The 18,125-nt window shown below is 44.6% G+C and overlaps 1 protein-coding gene and 1 long non-coding RNA gene across 3 annotated transcripts; both read left to right on the top strand.

Annotated features, from left to right (window-relative positions):
* The first annotated feature begins 111 nt into the window (after positions 1-111).
* Positions 112-12,383, top strand: LOC129541641 (uncharacterized). 2 transcript variants are annotated; one of them, XR_008682860.2, is made up of 5 exons: positions 112-296; positions 1,664-1,849; positions 5,387-6,078; positions 8,843-8,914; positions 11,641-12,383. It is a non-coding gene; the product is annotated as an uncharacterized LOC129541641 (long non-coding RNA). The 2 variants fall into 2 exon arrangements; XR_008682859.2 differs by lacking the exon at positions 5,387-6,078.
* A 1,629-nt stretch (positions 12,384-14,012) lies between these two features.
* SMIM42 (small integral membrane protein 42) lies at positions 14,013-16,627 on the top strand. The gene has a single exon (XM_088834956.1). It carries the CDS (start codon positions 15,932-15,934, stop codon positions 16,145-16,147), a length of 216 nt encoding a protein of 71 aa, XP_088691082.1. The 5' UTR covers positions 14,013-15,931; the 3' UTR covers positions 16,148-16,627.
* Positions 16,628-18,125: the final 1,498 nt, after the last annotated feature.

Genomic DNA, 18,125 nt, shown 5'->3' with positions numbered 1-18,125 from the left:
TAGGCCCCTTCCCCACCTCTTCCGGGGCGGACCTCTGACCTTCAACACATGCGCAGTCCCTCCTCCGCCCCTGTGATGGGGCGAGCCTAGGACCTTTAGCACATGCGCACTTCTCCACGTTCCCTGGGACTGGCCTCGGACTTGCAGCACTAGTACCCCTAGAAAAAGACCTGACAGGCTGTCAGAGGTCTCTGGTTGTTTCCGTTGCTATGGTCAGGACATTGTATTTTGGGTAGTGCTGGGGTTTTTTGTTTGTTTTAACTTTCTCTTGTTTAACATCGGGAAGCAGCAATGAAGTAAGTGTTACTGAAAAATCCCTAAAGCTGGATTTGAAATATGCACTTTGTAACACACCGGCTTTGGGGTATTGGGCAGGTCATTTATTCGCGCTGCTGGCAGAGCTGTATGCAAACTGCTGGTGCCCACAGCCCTCCAGGTCCCCGTAGGACTGTAGTTTCCAGGCCACTGGAAACTTCTAAGGGCAGTGCACCAGAAAACCAAATGACCGAGCTGAGCATTGGTGGAGCATCGTCGAATGCAGTGAAAGATAGGAACTGGAAATGGGATGGCATCCGGGGGGGCAGCTGGAGGGAGAAATGGGGAAAGAAAAATTTTGTTGGGTTTTCCCCTCTACCAGCAATTGCTTATAATTCTCTATTTAAATATCATCCCATCTGACTTTTCTGCATCCCTACTGTCATTCACAGATCAAGATCATCTCTTGCTTAAATTCTGTCTCCAGTCCCCACTCCACCCCCTGTTGAACTATTGTAAACTGCAAACATGATCATTAAAATGTGTCATAACTTCTCTTTGCCCCTAAAATTAAGTGCCAACACCTTAAGAAGGCTCTTATTGTCTGGTCTCTTCCTTCTCCGCCAGTCTTCTCTCACTCTTTGTTCGAATCACCTTCAAATTCTTTTAACACAGGAGGCTGCTTCCTACCACCTGGCCTTTTTATGTGTGGAAACAAAGTAATAAACATTCTGAACACTGCTGAACACAATCCTGGCTTGGTTTCAAGCAGTGCCTTCCACCATACTCTGTCAATTCTCCCTTTTCCTCTTTGAAAGATTATGTAGCTTTCTGTTTGTTTAGTTATTAGAAGTCCAGCCTAATGTAATGAGTCCACTTTAAAGCTTCAGTCTCACATCAAGTTTACGTAGCTTCCTTACCCTCAGCACCAGCCAACCTTCAGCATGGGATGCCATTTGGGGAATTGGTACATCCTGTCCTTTAATAGTGGAACTAGAACTCTCTCTTTTGCTAACTGAAGCTACTTGTTGTGTTGGAACCTGGAGGAAGGACTGGGGAGGGCCTAGGAGGAAGGGCAAAATGTCCTTTTCCCTAACTGGGCAAGTCATGGTAATCATCTGTTTGTTGTTTGACTCTCAGGCTAAAGCTGACTGATCGTGGATACCTTCCATTTAGAAGATGCCCAAATGCTAATGCTTATGGGCACATGGATCAGTTTCCTGGGAGCTCTCCCCATTGCACAATCCCCTGATGGTAAATCTGCTCCAGTCTAACTGCTTCCCACAAGGCCTCAGGTCCTGCCTTTGGCTGTAAAACTAAGCTCTCCTGCTACTAGTCTTCCTGGGAGGAGGACCAGCAAGATGGCTCCAGCTCTACTGACTTTTCACACTGTTCTTTTGACTTACAGGAAATTCATACATCCTGCTAAACCACATGGTACAAGTGACAGCTCTTTTCCAGTCAACCCTCATTCTTTACTCCAGTGATCACAAAGAACAGATCAGCAAGCCCATCAACAGCTTTCCAACCAGGGACTGAGATGCAGTCTCTCCTTGCCAAGCCACCAATTTCTGAGACCCCTCATTCTAAGGAGGTGAGGACAAAATGCACAGCACTTGATCCTCTGACTGGTGATAGACACGTGACTCCATCAATCCCTTTCCTCTTTCCACCTCCACACCATCTTCTATTTATTTCCTGGGGAGGTAGAGGATGGGGTACTGGGGATATAGCAGAACTGACTTGCCACCTCTTAATGGTACCTTTTACTTTTGTGGCAAAACTGACAATTCCAGGGTACTGAATGAGTCCTGCTTAACATCCTGAAACAAAAAAGCTGTCTCCTTTGCCCAGATACTCGCCACATACTTCAACACCTTCTCTTTTTTCCCTTTATCTGTGATTAGCTCCTTCTCATCTTTTACTATCAATGTATCAATGTAACTATCATCACTGCCAAGAAGAAATCCTAACACTGCCAAGCCTAAAGCAGCAGATGGATCTATCACCTCCAAAGGTCCTCTTGCCTCCCTCATCATAACACTTACCACGTTATGTTCTAAATGACTCTTGACAGTACATCTTGCCCATGAGCCCAGGCACCACAACGGCTGGGACCCTGTCAGTTTTGCTCATCTTCCTCTCATCGTCACTCATACACAGAAAGCACTAAATACATAAACGAAGGATTCCTAGGCTTTGGGGAAGAGTCTGTGTGGTTTGAAAGAGCTGAGGGTTGCGGGACTTTCCTGGTGGTCAAGTGGTTAAAAAAATGATGTGCGCTCAGTCTTGTCCTACCCTTTGGGACCCCATGGACTGTAGCCCACCAGGCCTTCTGTCCAAGGAATTTTCCAGACAAGAATACTGGAGTGGGTTGCCATTTCCTTCTCCATGCCCCATGGTTAAGCAGCCACCTGCCAGTGTGGGGGATGCTGATTCAATCCCTGGTCAGGGAACTAGGATCCCACATGCCAGAGAGCAACTAAGCCCCCATTGAGCCCACACTCTCTGGAGCTCAAGCTACACAACAAGAGAAGCCACCACAATGAGAAGCCCACACACCACAATGAAGACCCAGTGCAGCCAAAACAATGAGTTTTAAAAATAGAAAAGAGCAAGCCCGGGTCCTGCTCCAATGCCTCTGTCCCTGCTGCTTCTACCTCCCTGAGACCTGCTGTTCTCTGCGCCTACTTTGTATATCAAGTTGTGTTGCTGGAACATCTCTGAAACATCTAAAGAGCTGTCTGAAAATCTGCACTTTTATAAATTAGTTTTATTCTATCAACCAGCTATATAAGCATTGGCAAAGTTTGTAAAATAGGAAATTGTGAGGCAGTCAAGGATCGGGTGTTACCCTACACTTTTGACTCCATTCCTTGCAGGCCCAGAATTCCCTTCCCATTTGTTTAGAAGTTTGAGTATGCCCAGTAGGATCTCCCTTCCCACTGTTGGTCTGTGGTGGAAGGAAACGATGGCTTCTCCTATGACTACATTATAGTCTCTGGATGCAACATTCCTTCATGCAAAACATTTTTAACTGACCTAGAAGAGCTGAGAGAGCTTTACAGTGTGTCCTACCAGGGCCCTTCAGGCTACTGGCAACAGGATGAAGGATAAACGAATTCCCAAAATAAGCATATACATATGCTCGGACCCTAGAGTTCCAAAGAGCCCAAGCCATTCCTTCCCTCTTCCCTTTCCCTTCCTGTCCATGCCCCTGCAATGGAGCAGAAAGGAAAAGTTATGCCACAAGCCTATGGAAAAATGCCCCTTGGCTTTCAGAAACCTGACATGAAATATGATCTCATTTTTTAGGAAGTCAGTTCCAGACAAAAGATCTTGTTACAGTCCCATGCCCCGAACTGTCTACTCTCTCTTTGAAAATGGGGGCAGCATTTTGTCTGAAACACCAAGTTCATGGATTAACTAAAATATGAATTTATCCAGAATATCACATTCACCCATTTATCCAACAAATATATGTGGAGCAGTATTTATATGCTTGTTTCTGGGTATACTACAGTAAAGACACAATTCCTGCTCTCAAGTTACAATCTAGTGAGGGAAAACCGATTTCAGCACTAAGAACTATGATAGAGTTTTGCACCTATGGCCTGGAGGTGGTGGAAGTCAGGGAAAGCTTCCCAATAGAAATAATACTGGTTTACCCTTAAAGTAGAAATTAACCAAGCAGGAAAAGGGAGGGAAGCAATGCAGGTTCACAGGCAGGATACACACCAAGTACAGAGTCCGAGAAATAACACAAGAAAACCCGTGCTAAGCACTGTTGGACACCACCCTAAGAGTTCAACAAGTATTACCTCATTGAAGTGAAGTGAAGTCGCTCAGTCGTGTCCAACTCTTTGCGATCCCATGGACTGTAGTCTACCAGGCTTCTCTGTCCATGGGATTTTCCAGGCAAGAGTACTGGAGTGGGTTGCCATTTCCTTCTCCAGGGGATCTTCCTGACCCAAGGATTGAACCCAGGTCTCCTGCCTTGCAGGCTCATTAGATTGTCACAACTCTTTGAAATAGATAGTAGGCCCACTTGATAGATGAAGGAGTTAAAGTATAAGCTACACATAAGGCATGGAAAGCTGAAGTAAACTTATCAAACAAGATCACAGTTTCCTTAATAAGTGATGTAACCTCATGGATGACAGCCTGCCAGGCTCCTCTTGCCCTTTCCAAGCAAGAATACTGGAGTGGGTTGCCATTTCCTCCTCCAAGGGATCTTCCCAACCCAGGGACTGAACCCACATCTCTTACACCTCTTGCATTGGCAGGCGGATTCTTTACCATTGTGTCATCTGGGAAGCCAATAAGTGATGAAGCCAAGACACAAATCAGCAAGTTTGAGTCCAGAACTGCTACCCTCCCCCACCTTCTTACCTGGTACTTTGGATTCATGAGTTGTCTTTCCTAAAGGAGTATAAGATTCATGGCAAAGCATACTTGAAAAATAAACTCGGTAGACAGGCAGGGAAGGGACTTCTCAGGTGGCTCTAGTGGTAAAGAATCTGCCTGTGAATGCAGGAGATGCAGGAGACATGGGTTCAGTCTCTGGGTTGGGAAGATTCCCTGGAGAAGGAAATGACAACCCACTCCAATATTCTTGCCTGGGAAATCCTATGGACAGAGGAGCCTGGTGGGCTACAGGCCATAAAGTTACAGAGTTTGACATGACTGGGCACACACACCTACAACAGGCAGGGAGAGACAACATGAATGAAGAGTTTATATACCACATTGGTGACATTTGGACTTTATCTTAAAGGTCACAGGGATCCAAATGATGGATTTCGAGGAGTAAAGTGGCCTGATTTATTTATATTTATTACTCTGTTAACATGGAGTAGGATAAGTTATAAGGGAATAAGAGTACTAGAAGTGAGAAGAACATTGTCAATCAACTATGCTTCACTTTAAAAAAGAAGAAGCTCTTGCAGTGATGCAGGAAAGAATGAATAAGGACTAGGAAATAAAAGTTTGAACTAAGGTAGTAGCAATGACTATAAAGAGGAGGGAATGTGATTCAGAAGTGGAACTGACAGTATATTGATAATAGGTGCAGAAAGTCAGGAAGAAAGAGCATTCTCTCATGATTCCCAGATTTCTTATTTTATTTCAGAGACTATGGATGTGAGAGTTGGACTGTGAAGAAAGCTGATTGCTGAAGAATTGATGCTTTTGAACTGTGGTGCTGGAGAAGACTATTGAGAGTCCCTTGGACTGCAAGGAGATCCAACCAATCCATTCTAAAGGAGATCAGTCCTGGGTGTTCATTGGAAGGACTGATGCTAAAGCTGAAACTCCAATACTTTGGCCACCTCATGCGACGAGTTGACTCACTGGAAAAGACTCTGATGCTGGGAAGGATTGGGGGCAGGAGGAGATGGGGATGACAGAGAATGAAGTGGCTGGATGGCATCACCGACTCGATGGACATGAGTTTGAGTGAACTCCGGGACTTGGTGATGGACAGGGAGGCCTGGTGTGCTGTGATTCAGCGACTGAACTGAACTGAACTGAAGTATAGAGGAGAAGCAGGCTTGAAAGGAAAGATATTTAAAATGCATTTGGATATGAGGGTTTGAAATGTCTGTGTTACCGTTGAACAGTCAACTAAGCAAGACAATGAGAAGTTACATTTAGGAGTGTGGAGTAAGGAACGAGATCTGAGTAAAGACACAAATTGGAGAACCACTGGCATACAGGTTGTCATTGAAACTATAAGAATAGATGAGATCACTCAAAGAGGATTTCAGAAGATAAGAAAACTGAGGGTGGACCCTGAGGAAATACCAAGTATACTACACAAAGGTAATTGGATGCAAAGAGACTAAGGAGGAGCCAAAGTAGGAGGAAGATTGTGTAGGCATCTACCAAAACTGGGGCTTCCATGGTGGCTGAGATGGTAATGAATTTGCCTGCAATGTGGGAGACTGGTTCAATCCCTGGGTCAGGAAGATCTCCTGGAGAAGGGAATGGCTACTCACCCCAGTCTTCTTGACTGGAGAATTCCATGGACAGAGTAGCCTGACAGGCTACAGTTGATGGGGTCGCAAAGAGTCGGACACAACTGAGCAACTACCACTGCTAAAACTAAGAGAAGTTGGACTTCCTGGTGGTCCAGTGGTTAAAAATCCACCTGCCAATGCAGGGGACATGGAATTGATCCCTGGTCTGTGGGTTGAAAAGAAGAAAAGTGAAAGGCAAAGAAGAAAATTAAAGATATACCCATCTGAATGCAGAGTTCCAAAGAATAGCAAGGATCACTTCTTAAGTGATCAGTGCAAAGAAACAAAGGAAAACAATACAATGGGAAAGACTAGAAATTTCTTCAAGAAACTTAGAGATACCAAGGGAACATTTCACGCAAAGATGGGCTCGATAAAGAACAGAAATGGGATGGACCTAACCAAAGCGGAAGATATTAAGAAGAGGTGGCAAGAATACACAGAAGAACTATACAAAAAAGATCTTCATGACCAACATAACCACGATGGTGTGATCACTCACCTAGAGCCATACATCCTAGAGTGCGAAATCAAGTGGGCCTTAGGAAGCATCATTATGAACAAAGCTAGTGAAGGTGATGGAATTCCAGCTGAGCTATTTCAAATGCTAAAAGATGATGCTATTAAAGTGCTGCACTCAATATGCCAGCAAAGTTGGAAAACCCACCAGTGGCCACAGGACTGGATGAAGCACAACCTGGAGTCAAGATTGCCGGTGAAATACCAATAATCTCAAATATATAAATGACACTCTTATGAAGAAAGTGAAGAGGAATTAAAGACCCTCTTGATGAAGGTGAAAGAGAAGAGTGAAAAAGCTGGCTTAAAACTCAACATTCAACCAACTCAATGGACATGGGTTTGAGATGGTGAAGGACAGGGAAGCCTAGCATGCTACAGTCCATGGGGTCACAAAGAATCAGACACTACTAAGCGACTGACCAACAACCAGAACTGTGTTTGATTCCACATGCTGTAGCACAACTAAGCCCATGCACCACAACTACTGAAGCCCAGCACCCTAAAGCCCATGCTCTGCAACAAAAGAAGCCACCACAATGAGAAGTCCAAATACCACAACTAGAGAGTAGTCCCCTTGCACTGCAAGTAGAGAAAGCTCTCTTGCGGGAAGAAAGACCCAGTACAGCCACAAACAAGTATTTTTTAATTAAAAAAAAAACTAGATGGAGCAAAGTGTTTCATGAAAGAATAATTGGTCAATTCTGAAACATCAGGATAGAATTTCAGAAGTGCTTATATATTTGGGACTGCTGCTGCTGCTAAGTCACTTCAGTCGTGTCCGACTCTGTGTGACCCCATAGATGGAAGTCCACCAGGCTCCCCTGTTCCTGGGATTCTCCAGGCAAGAACACTGGAGTGGGTTGCCATTTCCTTCTCCAATGTGTGAAAGTGAAAAGTGAAAGTGAAGTCGCTCAGTCGTGTCCGACCCCTAGCGACCCCATGGACTGCAGCCCACCAGGCTCCTCCATCCATGGGATTTTCCAGGCAAGAGTACTGGAGTGGCTTGCCATTGCCTTCTCCGATATTTGGGACTAAGAGGTTGTTATTGACTCTGGGGGAAAATGATTCAGTAGTAGAGATGGACCCTAGGTCAAAGTGGGATTAGAAGCAAGTGTGGGAGGAAGGAGGTGGAGATAAGCACATTTCAAGAAACTCTTATGCAAAGGAGAGAAAACACAACATTGCGGAATGGGTTTTCCCTTCATTTCTTTCTTTTAAAGATAAGAGAGACTTAGCTTGGTATATTAGCCTATTGCTGCTGTAACAAATTACTACAAACTTCATACCTTAAAAGTACACAAATTGCAGAGTGCAGTGAAGCAGGGTTTGGCAGGGGCAGTACACAAATTTAGTATCTTCACTTCTGGAGATCAGCAGTCTTAAAATGTTTGGCAAGACTGTGTTACTTTTGAAGGTTCTAGGAAAGAATCTGTTCCTTTGCCTTTTCTAACGTCTAGAGGCTGCCTGTATTCTTCGGTTTGTGGCCCCTTCCTCCATATTCAAAGCCACAGAGCAGCGTCTTCCAATCTCGGTCTCTGTCTCTGTCTCCCCACCGGCCTCTGCTTGTCTCTCTGCTTCTCTTGTCACATTGCCTTTCTGTCTGACTCCTAAAAGGATACTGGTGACTACACCTGGCCTGCTCAGATAATTCAGGAAGATCTTTAACTTAAGCATATCTTCAAAAAGTCCCTTTTACCATGTATGAGAACGTATCCACATGTTCCTGAGGATTAGGATAGAAGATCTTTGAAGAGACATTTCACAGCTCATCACTTTTGGCACATAGTACTTGCTCAAAATATTATTACTGATAATAATATTTAAATGTATATGCTGAAGAGATAGAGCCATCAAAAAGACCTTACAAACATAGGAGAGGGAGAGAGACTCTGAGAGAGAGATAGAGAAAGCAAGAACCCCTAGTCTTAAAGGGTTGTATCCAGAACACAGAGGAACGAACGTTGTGGGTCCTGGACATTAAGTGACATAATGACAAAAAATTTTAACATATCATTCAATTCTTTTTTCTCCTTTATTCATTTAAGTGTGCCTACACCAGTGAAGGACCATTGTTTTGTCACTGCTTCAGCCTGACAAGCCCCGCCACATGCAGTCATGTAAGTGCCCCAAAATTTCACTTCTGATTGATCATTGTTTCTCCCAGAGCTTCCAGCTTAGCCTCTTTTGCAAAACAGATGCTCAATAAATATTTGGGAATGAGCAAATAAATGAAATGATGAAAAAATAAATTAACAAACTTAAAGGACGGGGAAAATATTGATTTAAGGTGATCAAAATGGTTGGTAAGGCTTCACAACTCCCAACAATGAAGACTTCTGCACAAAGGCCTGAAAGGAATGAGCTTAAAGAACAGAAGTGGAGGGATCCCACACGCCACAACTAAGACCCAGTGCAGCCAAATAAATAAAAATAAATATTCAAAAAAACAAAACAACAAAAAAGAACAGAATAGGAGGTGTTGCAGGTGGAAAGGATTCTTCAGAGGTAAAAAAGAATATGGGAGTGCAAGGTGGCATGTTGGGATCAAGTTTCCCTCCTTAAACGCTGGCTGAGCTGATTGAGCAGGTAATCAGTAGAGGATATTAAAGCCCCAAGAATGAGTTAGCACCGATACAAGATAAATTAAGAATTGCCCTAGGATTCTGAAAGATGTAATAACAACACTACAATAGAAAGAGACTTGGAATTTAAAAAAAAAAACACTATGTTGGGTTTTTGGGTTTGTTTTTTGTTTTGTTTTGTTTTGTTTTAGTTTAAATGCCTGGTTCTAGAATTAATTTCTGCGTGACCTTGAGCAAATTACACAAACTCTTTGCGCTTCAGTTGCCTGAGAGGATGAAACCAGCTGATACAGGTAAAGCACTTAGCCCAGAAGCTACGTAAAGAAATAACACAATAAATTATTGCTATTACTGTCTCGCAGAGTTATTGTTTTAAATAAAATAACACATCAAAGCACCAAGGATAGTGTCTTCATGGAGGCTCAGTGAACTTTAATTTCCTCTCTTTCATATTAGAAATTTAAACTAACTGCTCTGCATGAAAAATTTAAACTAAATGCTTTCTGTAAACAGGGCATGAGAAGCTCTGGAAGCTGGGTAGCTCTTGAGATTCTGTTACTGTCATCTAGGTAAGAAGATTCATATAGTAGTCAGGGGTGTCCAAAGAAACAGAACCAACAGGAGTGTGTGTGTGTGTGTGTGTGCGCGCGCGCGCTATAGGAATTGGTTCACTGGATGACAGAAGCCAAGAAGTCTGATGATCTGCCATCTGCAAGCTGGATGGGTTTAATCCAGGGAAGCTGGTGGTTTAATGCACCCCAGGTCCAAAGACCTGAGAACGAGAAGCACTGATGTCCACAGACAGGTGAAGATTGATGCCCCAACTTAAACTGAGTAAATTCTCTCTCTTCCTTCACCTTTTTGTTGTTTCCAGACCCTCAGTGGAGTGGATGAGTCCACCTGCATTGGTGAAGGCAATCTTCTTTATTTAGTCTACCCGTTCAAATCTTAATCTTTTCTGGAAACATCCTCACAGACTTCCTAAGAAAAATTGTTTACTTTTATCTAGGCATCCTAAGAGGCTTCCCTCATAGCTCAGTTGGTAAAGAATCTGCCTGCAATGCAGGAGACCTCGTTTCGATTCCTGGGTCGGGAAGATTCCCTGGAGAAGGGATAGGCTACCCACTCCAGTATTCATGGGCTTCCAGGATGGCTCAGCTGGTAAAAAAATCCGCCCACAATGCGAGAGACCTGGATTTGATCCCTGAGTTGGGAAGATCCCCTGGAGAAGGGAAAGGTAACCCACTCCAGTATTCTGGCTTGGAAAATTCCAGTCCATGGGGTTGCAAAGGGTCGGACACAACTGAGTGACTTTCACTTTCAGGCATCCTAAAGAATCCTCCTGCCAACTGCAAGTGCTGCAGGGGACACGGTTTGATCCCTGGGTCGGGAAGATCCCTTGGAATAGGACACGGGGACTTATTCCAGTATTCTTGTCTGAAGAATTCCATGGACAGAGGCCTGGTGGGCTACAGTCCATGGGGTCGCCAAGAGTTAAACATGACTGAGCCACTGAGCATGCACACATACACATACAGGCATCCCTTAGCCGCGTCAAGTTGACACATAAAATTCACCATCACAGCTCAGGACCTCCAGAATTCATGGAAGACACATGTGTTAGGAGCTAAGTGGTCAATGCATAACACCTCCTTTTTCCCCACCTGTGTACATAACAGGTCTCTCTTCTCCACCCAAGTTCTGAACCAGTGGAGATAGAAAAATGAGGCAGATGGCAATGCTCACCTTTAAAACTGATAAAGACCATACTGGAAGACATGGCTTAGGTGTGCAGCCACCTAACACAAAGTGTTAGCCCACATGTGGGCTTCCTAACACAAAGTTGGGATTTTTTTTCACTTGCGTTGCATGGCTTTTCGGATCTCAGTTCCCTGACGGGAGATGGAACCTGGGCAACAGCACTGAAAACACGGAGTTCTAACCATCAGGCCTCCAGGAAACTCCCTTTATTAAAAAAGTTTTTTCCTAACAGGAAGTTCAGAATTAGATGACTCACCACCCCATCATAATTATCCTTGGAAAACTATAGATTTCTGACTTGTGGGAGTGCGCCTCTCTGAAACGGCTGGAAAGAAGCAGATCCAGGTGACTGCTCCCTGCACCTGGGAGAAAGGGAATGAAAGCTGAGTGGAGAGATGCCAGGAATGTCAGTAAAAGTCTTCTGTCCTAGGAAAGAAAACACCAGGAATGTGGAGAAAGTGCTCCCCCAATACCACTCTCTGTTTCTTTTTTCCCCTTAGGCTTCCACAGATCACCATTCAGGTCATTAGATGGTGGCCCGGCCAGTCTTCCTCAACACTGTTGTGGGTGACACAGTGGAACTTCCCCGGAGATCCTGGAAGGAGCTCAAACTGTCTGGCCTTTGTGACTCATTTCTGGGCCCTACCTCTCCAGAAATACATGAAGGACAATTCCACCTGCTTATCTTTGGCTGTCGGTTCAGAGAATGATAATTGATCGGTCATTTCCTACAAGTCAGCAACATAACTGGGGAACATAAAAGAAACTGCCAGGTCCAGAGCTTCGCCAAAGACTCCTCAGCACCTCATCTAAAGTGAGTGAGTGTCAGCAATCAAACCACAACCCCAATAAAGCATCAGCCTAGAGAAGGAGAAAAGAGTATAACGATAAGAGACGGAGAAATCTAGTCTGATTGAGGAGATAAGGCCAATATACCTGAATCAAGGAAGGGCAACAGACACGGGCAAGAATGCTAATGGATACAGAATTTCTTTTGGGAGGGATGGAAATATTCTCAAATTAAATTGTGATGATGTTTGAACAATCCTACGAATCTACAAAAAAAAATTGAACTGTATGTTGTCTTTTGTTTTTTTTTTTTTTTTGGCTGTGCCACATGACTTGTGGGATCTCAGTTCTCCAACCAGGGATTGAACCTGGGCCACAGCAGTGAAATACCAGAATCCTAACCACTAGGCAACCAGGGAATACCCCTGAACTATATACTTTAAATGGGTGAATTGTATGGTATGTGAATTTTACCTCAATAAAGACGATTAATTTATTTTAGAAAAGACACAGGCCACTAGCTGTAGTGGACTAGGAGAAAAGAGACCAGAATTCCGGTCCTTTGCTTATTGTGCCAATAACTATGTGACCTTGTTTATAGTCGCTCAGTCCTGTCCAACTCTTTGCAGCCCCAAGGACTATTTCCTCTGGAGTTACTGAAAGGAGCTCAAACTGTCTGGCCTCCAGGCTCCTCTGCCCATGACATTTTCCAGGCAAGAATACCGGAGTGGGGTGTTATTTTCTACTCCAGTATATCTTTCTGACCCAGGGATCCAACCTGCTGTCTTGCATCTCCTACACTCGCAGGCGGATTCTGTGTGACTTGGGTCACTTTCCCTTCTCGTGCCCCACTCTCCTCACCTGTTAGATGAAGGCACTGGAGTAGATGACCTGTAAGGTTCCTGTCTTAGTTTCCTGGGGTTGTTGTAACAAATTACCACAAACTTCAAACAACAGAAAGTTATTCTCTCACAGTTCTGGAGGCTATAAGGCTGCAATCAAGGTACTGACAACACCATGCTCCCTCCAGAGGCCCTCGGTGAGAACGCATTCCTTGTCTTTTCTGGGTTTGTTCCTAGGCTTGTGTCTGCACCTTTCTCTGCTCTGTCTTTCCACTTGGATAATCCAGTATAAACTCCTCCTCTCAATGTCCTTAATTAAATCACACTTTTTGCCATATACGGTAGCATTCATGTGTTCCAAGTGATTGACATAGATATCTTGGGGGAAGGGGGTAGTTCATATATAGATCTTCGCAAGTTTATAGGAGAGTTGACAGAATGAACTTGAGAAAATTCTAACTGCCTTTCATTCTCTAAACACCTCCTTCCTCACTTCCCTTCCTTCCTAGTTCATATTTAAAATAACTTCCATCTGTATGGAATTTTATGGTTTGAAAAGTTATTATGCATTTGTCAGCTCATTGCAATCCCATAAAAACCTGTAAATTTGTTATTATCACTATAATTTCATTTCCAATGAGAAAATGGAGGGTGAGAAAGATTAAGTGATCTAACCAAGGTCACCCACGCTGGAAGGTGCCAGGGTTGGATTCAGCCTTTGTCTTTGCCCTCTACATCCTTTGGTACCCATTCTACCATCACCTGCCTGAATCTTGATATAGCATCAAGAGGTTCTAGACCAGGATAGGGTAGATGCACTTGGAGTAAATTCAGTTCTCCCTATTCTTCCTGCTAAGCACAGCTGGAAATCCTGGACACTTTATATAAAACCAACATAGGAAGATCTGAAAGGTGGGAAGAAGAAAGCAGACTGGTGAGGGCTCTTGGAACCCAAAGATTGACATAACAAGAGTTCCTGGGTTTTCTTGCCTCATATATATTCTGGACTGGATGCTAGAAAACAACCTGGAAATGTCAACAGGCACAGACAAAATGAAGTCCCAAGAAAAGCCTGCTTACCAAAGGACAGGGAAAAACGCAATTCAGCAAGACAGAAAACCTTTGGACAATCACTGCCTTACTCCAGCCAAACACCATGGAAAAAAATCATGGTCCCACCTCCAACCCTATAGGAAGGTAGAGACCCTAGGCTCCGGCCACAATGAGGTACCCTTCCCCACACCTCATCCCTCATCAGAGCAGTATCAGAGGAGAGCGGGGAGCCTGGGCTTTCATTCCTGCCCAGAGGTAGTGAGCTCCCCATCCGGAGGTAATAAGACACCCCTCCCCCTCTCTGCCAGAGTGTCAGAGGAGGCCGCCTGGCAAGTTTGAAATCCCACATCCACCCTGCAATAAGGAGTTACCTCTCCCCTCTCCCCTGGGTGAACAAACAGGCCTGAGTGGAGAACGTGGACATTCATTCCTGCCTGGTGTTTGTGAGGTGATGCCCCCTCCCCACAACTAGCATGATGTCAGAGGAACCCTGCTAAAACAGAAGATTTTAACATGATCCGGAGTCTCATTACACCGAAAACGTCCAGCAGGCAATCGAGACCATAAATCACACCTGCTGCTGCTGCTGCTAAGTCACTTCAGTCATGTCCGACTCTGTGTGACCCCATAGACGGAAGCCCACCAGGCTCCCCCGTCCCTGGGATTCTCCAGGCAAGAACACTGGAGTGGGTTGCCATTTCCTTCTCCAATGTGTGAAAGTAAAAAGTGAAAGTGAAGTCGCTCAGTCGTGTCCGACCCATAGCGACCCCACGGATTGCAGCCTACCAGGCTCCTCCATCCATGGGATTTTCTAGGCAAGAGTACTGGAGTGGCTTGCCATTGCCTTCTCCGAAATCACACCTAGAACCTAGAAAATCTCATCTTAAATTTTTAAAGACAATTGGCAGAGGCCCAAACCAAGATGATACAGATATTGAAATAATCTGACAAGGATTTTGAAGAATCACAAAAATGTCTCAACAAACAACTTTAAAATAGAATATCTCAGTGAAATAACTGAAGATATAAAGAAGAACCAAATGGAGATTTTAGAACTAGAAAATACAATTACGAAAATTAAAAACTCAATGGAAAAGCTCAACAGCAGAATGGAAGGGAAGGAGGAAAAGAATCAATGAACAATGAAACTGAAGATCAAACAATATAAATGACCCAAGTTGAGTCAATTATCCAAACAGAGTAATTTGGGTAAAAATAATACTTTCCTTCTCCTCTTGTGTTTTCTAAATTACGTTTAGAAATTAAAGTGAAAAGTATAACACTGTCTAAATGTTAATTTCAAAGAATGTAGAAGAAATATTTACTAGAATTATATTCTAAATGGAGGTGGTAAAGGGACTTAAAGGGAGGTGAGTTTTCTACACTTATCTCCAACTGACAATGTGAACACCAATGGATCTCCATGGTGATGGAATTATTCTGTATCTTGATTTCAGGGCTGAATCTACTTGCATGATAAAATGTCTGTACATATACTATATGCACACATTTGTTTCTAAGTCCATTTACTGGTTTTGATTTTGTACTATAGTTACACAAGATTAGCCACTGGGGGACGCTGGGGGACACTGGGTGAAGGAGACATGGAACCTCTCTGTATTATCTTTGTAAATCCCTATATATCTAAAATAATTTGAAAATGAAAATTTTTTAAATAAAAGAGGATTGAAGGGGCAACTTCACAGGCATTTAGGGAGCTCCCATTTCACTCTGGAGGCCAGACATGAAGGGAGATGGTGCCCAGAGGACAGAGCGTTCTGGACAGGAACCTTCAGTCAGACCCTCACTTTATCTTCAAGTGACATCACAAAGCCTCAGAAGCTCCACCTATCTCTCAGAAGTCTTGCCAGTTGAACTACATGTCAGGCCTGTGTTCACTTTGGAAGCAGTTGTTCAACCTTGCTGAGCAAACTGATCTCCTGTTCAGTTACATCGGAAGGAAAATGGCCCCATGTGAGCAACAAGTTCAACCGTTTGACACTCATTCCTAAGCTCTTACAAAGGGCAAGACCAATTTTCCTCGTGTTTTCTTGGTCGTGTGGGCAGTCTGCTTCTACCACATATCTCAGCTGTCTTTGAGAAACCTATGTCTTCCCCACAGCTTCCAGCCTTCTTATGGGACAAGCATACACTCACCACTGCCATATCTGATCCTGCTTACCTGGTCAAAGTCCTCTTTTTCTTTGCACTCCTGATGACTCTGGTCTCTCTACTCATCCTAGTCTGGAAGGTAACCAAAGACAAAGGCAACAAGAACAAACAACAACCAGACCAAAGAAAGGAGGCGACACTGCTGGCGTGAAGACCTATGCTTCTTGGTGGAGACCCCACTGAAGCGAAGACCTGGAGGCCAAGAGGCGGACCACTTAGGGGCTGGTAGAGCGTGGGAAAGAAGAGCTGCTTCGGGCACTCCATCCCCCCTGCCATATGCTCCCCTTGGCCTCATTTCCCTCCCCTACGACCACTTCTGCTGTAATTCACATTCATTCTGCTGCTCTTTGTCTTCTCCAACTCCTGAGTTTAAATGTCTTCTCTCCGTGGATCTTTCCAGACTGAAATTATAAATGGCTTTTGATTTTTGCATTAACAGATGAAAGGAAAAGACACATGGAGGATTAAAAATCACTTACAAAGCCCACATTTTTAAAATTGGATATGTGTTGACTCTGGGATATTGAAATTATTGGAAACTCATAGCATCTCAAACTCTACAATGAAACCATAGTGGAAGCTCAGTTCCAGAAGATCCTTGAAAGGCTCACCTACTCTGAATTCTAGGTAAAATTCTCCCTCCTCCTCACCTAATTCTGGAAATAAAGAGTATTTCCTCTCAAAAAACAGTTTGAAGCACCAAGTACTTTTTCTCTTTTCTTCCCCATCCTTCAACTTTGTGGGTTGGTAAGTTTTTAAAATAGCATATTCTAAAACCATAATTTTGTTTGATTTTTAAGAATTTTTTTCTGAATTTGGAACACATTAACTTCCTTTTCAAATGAAATCTAAATTAAAGCCACAATGTTTTGAAAATCCATAGCCTCAGAAAACTAGGCTTGAGTACACAACCCCCGCTTTCTGAGCTGTGTACTTTGGCTCTCAACCCATGGGTCATTCCTTCCCTTTCACTTTAACCCACAGAAATGAAGGAGCTTGCTCACTGGCTGCTGAGGAGAGGTTACTAGGCTATCAGACCCAAGGGGAGCCCACATGTGCCTCCCTCACATCTGCTTCCTCCAGTGCCTGGCAGGGGTGGTGTGTGTTTTGGGGGTTGACCAGCTTCAGCAGACACTGATTACAGGTGGCCCGCAAGAGGACCCAAGGCCTCATGGCCAAGGAAGCCATATCCCTCTCCCCTCTGGTAGAGGGACCCTATATAGAGGCGGCTAACCTTCCCTTCTGGAGAAGGAAATGGTAACCCATTCCAGTATTCTTGCCTGGAGAATCCCATGGACGGAGAAGCCTGGTAGGCTACAGTCCACGGGGTCGCAAAGAGTCGGACACGACTGAGCAACTGAACCGAACCGAACCGAACCTTCCCTTCAAGATGACTGTCACACTTTCTCTCAGTCCACCTTGCCTGTTTGGGAAGTAGGTGGGGGGTGCGGTAGGATGGCGTGGAGTGGGAAATGAGGTGCGTGGGGTTCTTACGCACCTCTTTTGGGGGAAGGGACGGTCCGCGAAAGGTCAGTCATGCCTCAGAGTTGGCAGAAAGATCCTCACCACTCCTCACTGCCTCCAGACCGTTCTCTCCTATCCCGCAACGCCTTTATTCATCCAGCTGAGGTCACTGAGCTCTCGACGTGTATCAGGCTCCGGACCTGGGAGCTCGGCATAGGAGCGCCTACACAGCAGTGCCAGGTGGATGTTAACCAACTACTCACAGGGATGGACGCTTCATTATCGACTGAGAACAGTGCTCCGAAGAGAATGTGGCTTTGTGAGAGCGTGTATCAGAGGAAACTGACGTGGCCTGGGGAAGGTTTACCTGGGGCAGTCACTCACCGCGGAGCTAAGAACTGAGCAGCGAGCGGAAGTTAGACGCTGACGGGTGTGGGGAGGGGCACGGCCTTCTAGACAGAGATCGGCGTGTGCGAAGGCCTGTAGCAACGGGCCTGTTGTAACAATGGGCCGGAAAGACGGTGATTCTGGAGCACGAGCACGGAACCGTATGGAGCTGGAGAAGTTTGTGGGACTGGATCTCACCGCACCCCTGTGGGCAATGCTAGTCAGGATGGCCGTGAGGGGGATGGGTGAGTCCTCTAAAGTTCCTTGAATTAACAGCG

This window comes from Moschus berezovskii, chromosome 4, assembly GCF_049115385.1.
Source record: "Moschus berezovskii isolate FMDL1 chromosome 4, NW_MosBer_1.0, whole genome shotgun sequence".
NCBI lineage: Eukaryota > Metazoa > Chordata > Mammalia > Artiodactyla > Moschidae > Moschus > Moschus berezovskii.
Note: the sequence above shows the minus strand (reverse complement) of the source record. Positions and strands in the feature narration are given on the sequence as shown.

What these genes read in the sequence shown, in the direction of transcription:
- SMIM42 (XM_088834956.1), top strand. Translation starts at nt 15,932, where the DNA reads ATGTCTTCCCCACAGCTTCCAGCCTTCTTATGGGACAAGCATACACTC.